This window comes from Trachymyrmex cornetzi, unplaced genomic scaffold (assembly GCF_001594075.2).
Source record: "Trachymyrmex cornetzi isolate Tcor2-1 unplaced genomic scaffold, Tcor1.1 scaffold29, whole genome shotgun sequence".
Classification (NCBI taxonomy): domain Eukaryota; kingdom Metazoa; phylum Arthropoda; class Insecta; order Hymenoptera; family Formicidae; genus Trachymyrmex; species Trachymyrmex cornetzi.
The window spans coordinates 9,971-13,297 of record NW_017297584.1 but is presented as its reverse complement, the minus strand read 5'-3'; the positions used below and the strand labels follow the sequence as shown (position 1 = coordinate 13,297).

Here is a 3,327-nt window from a genome sequence, read left to right as displayed (position 1 = left end):
AACGAGATGGACATTTTCTCCTGGTTCGACGATGATAATAATAGCAACAATAACGATAATAATGACGACGACGTTTCTTAAAAATTAGGTGAATTCATCACAGACCGGACTTTGCGTCGCGATATCTCCGCTCGTAGGGCACGTAGAAAAGAAAATAAAAGCACTTTTATCACACAATCCGTGTGGTGGCTATCGATTGAGCATACAGAGAACGCGATCGGTTCAGTCCTTATTGAAATCCGATAATCTCGATCTGCCGCAACTCGTCGGTTCGCGTAAAGGAGGCACGGCAGTGTCGCTTCGCGCAGTTTAGCGCCGAGACACTACCAGTTTCTCCAGATTTCTTGACACACACAACACACACACATACACACACACACATCTCTCATCTGTAATTTTTATGTCTTGAAGATCCATTTCAATTATATACTCGTCACGGGATAGTTCTTTCGATATATTTTTTCCTCCTTTGCATTATATTTGATCAAAGTTTGCAGCTGATGAATTTCTTTAGTTAATCATAATTAAGTTTATTACATATTTCGTAACATCACTCCATAAGTTATATTTGTTATCGCTAGTTCTCACTTGACTAATCAGTCAATGGACAAGGATGTTTCTCAAAATTTGAAATTGAAGGGTCTCTTTCGGCTGCTCTGTTGGATCGTTTAAGATATGAGTAATGATCACTTTAATTATTTGACATCGCTGATGATGGCTCGAATGAAACCGAAATGTGCGATTTTGATTTTTGCGAAACCTCTTGCGAGGTTGATGTAAGAGTTTTTTTAATATATTTTTTACACGCACTTAATAACTGCGTCTTTCCTTAGATCTCAATCGCCTGTCATTTTATTGTAATATTCATTATTATTGTTAAATATCTCAATCTGTATTTAATTTATTATCATATTTGTAGTCATTTGAATTGCGCACCTCAATCTTTGTTAAATATCTCAATCTGTATTTAATTTATTATCATATTTGTAGTCATTTGAATTGCGCACCGCAAGACATCCTATTAGAAGGATATTAATATGCTGAAAAACTGTAAATAAAATTGCGAAAAATATTACCTCGGCCGGGAGACGAATCCGAATCTCTTGTATTCTGTACAAATTTATTTATAGTTTTTCAGCATATTAACATCTTTCTAACAGGATTGAGCATTAAATTATTAAAATTGCTTATCAATTTAATTCGTGATATTATTACAGTAGTTGTAGTTTAATTGCGTTTATAAGTCCGGAAAATTGATTTGGCGCACAGTTCAAATAACTACAAATATGGTATATATGCATGTACGTACATGTATAATATATATACTAATTCAGATTGAATTATTAAAGATCTAGCTTTGACCGTTATGGCCACTTATATTTCTTATTGTTAAATTTTCAAATGTACGACTAGTAAGATACTAATTCTTAATATATCGTATGTGTGTGTGTACATATCTATATCATTATAGTTAATAATGGTATTTATATAATATTACTCATATTGATTTCATAAAATAATATGTCACAAAATAATAATGGCTAAATTTTGTTGTAGATAATTAGGTCCTTATGGTATTACTTTCTGTTAAAAATATTGGATTATGTTGAAACGGGCATATTTGTATTAAGGAAGAAAGACAATCAGATAACCGCATTGCATTTGTATCATCATGTGTCTACCTTACTTTTGGCGTGGTTAAGTCTAAGATATTATGCCGTTGCTCCTGTAACGTTGATGTTCTTCATTAACAGCTTCATGCACACCATAATGTACATGTACTACCTTTCAGCAGCTTGGGGACCAAATGTTCGAAAAGCTGTCGCACCTATGAAACGATGGATAACTATAATGCAGATGGTAAATTCTCCTGATTTTCTTTCACATTTTTCACGTCGCCTTTTTTCCTTCAAATCGTTTTTTTCTTCAAATTATTTCACATATTTGACTAATAATCTAATAACAATAATTTTTGAGACTCGATAATATTTCCTATTCCATAGTTATATAACTTCGTGAAGTTCGCACTCGATTTTTAATAAATTAAGATACCAACTCAACAGCTATGAGGCAAATTAATGTAATTTCCCAAAAAATAAAAATGTAAAAGATGTAACAAATGTAAACAACTATTATAAACTTACAATATATTAAATTCGACATATAAAAATCTATAAATCATAAAATAATAATGGATTAACTCGATGATATGATAATATGTCTGACAATTACTTTGGTATGTAGCAAAAGCTATGTACTAAAATTTTAATTTGAATTATTAGTTTTTAAGATCGTTTCACATTACGTCTATTATGCGAACGACCTTTTTTATAGTGGAACTTTTAAAAGTCGTTCGCATAATAGACGTAATGTGAAACGATCTTAAAAACTAATAATTCAAATTAAAATTTTTGAACGTATGAACGGACGAAATGAACAACTTAACATTAGTCATATAAAATATAAAAACAATACGTTTCGACCTATGCACGAGGTCATTTTCAATTGTAAAACAGAACCGTTATAAAATTATTAAATCAGATATCATATCTGTCTTCATAATACAATGAACTTATGTGAACTATTATTAAAAAACTTATGGTTACAACGTGTGCTGGTCCACCGATGTTAAAGACCATTGATGTTCCTGACATATAAATGAGTTTAGCGCATCACATCGAAATAGACTGTCTTGAGCAATCATTATACTATGTTTCCACCAACAATCAGTGTTATTAAAAACTGTTAACATATTAAATTAATGCAATTGATCAGAACATCAATCATATACATTTGAATTTCAAATTAAAAACGCATTCAATCCACCAACATTGATGATCTAATTGATTATAATTTAATGAATTCGCATGTACTAAAAATTATTCAATGAACATATCAATGATATAGTAACTTAGTCTATATACCTGTGTTTTTGTGTTAATTTGTGTTTATTTATACTTGTACACGTTATAATATCGAACGCAACTCTTGATGTTGAGAGGAACGCAAAAATAGAACCATTTCACATCACGACAGACGTTTTAAAATGAACATTATGTAGTAATAGAACCAACAAGAACACACATGTTGGAGATTGAGTTGGGGGAAAGGAACTAATGGGGAGGTGACGTATGTAGTTTGGAGTGGGAGAAAAAATGTTCTAGGAGGAAGGCGGTCTAATATTTGAAGATAAGCGTCTGGAAATGAAACTGTATCATTTTGTAAATTTAACCCATTATGTTATCTTTTAATGTGTAGCATTTCAAAAATTATTCTCTTGTTATATGATGGTTCAACATCCAAAATCTTTACTCCGTGCCAATCAAA

General features: G+C 31.3%; 1 protein-coding gene across 1 annotated transcript; it reads left to right on the top strand.

Moving 5' to 3' along the window:
• Positions 1-1,557: 1,557 nt before the first annotated feature.
• On the top strand, positions 1,558-1,916 carry LOC108762280 (elongation of very long chain fatty acids protein 4-like; the record flags this gene model as incomplete). Its single annotated transcript, XM_018509217.1, has 1 exon — positions 1,558-1,916. A coding segment is annotated over one exon (359 nt), but the record flags the coding sequence as incomplete, so codon positions are not given.
• Positions 1,917-3,327: the final 1,411 nt, after the last annotated feature.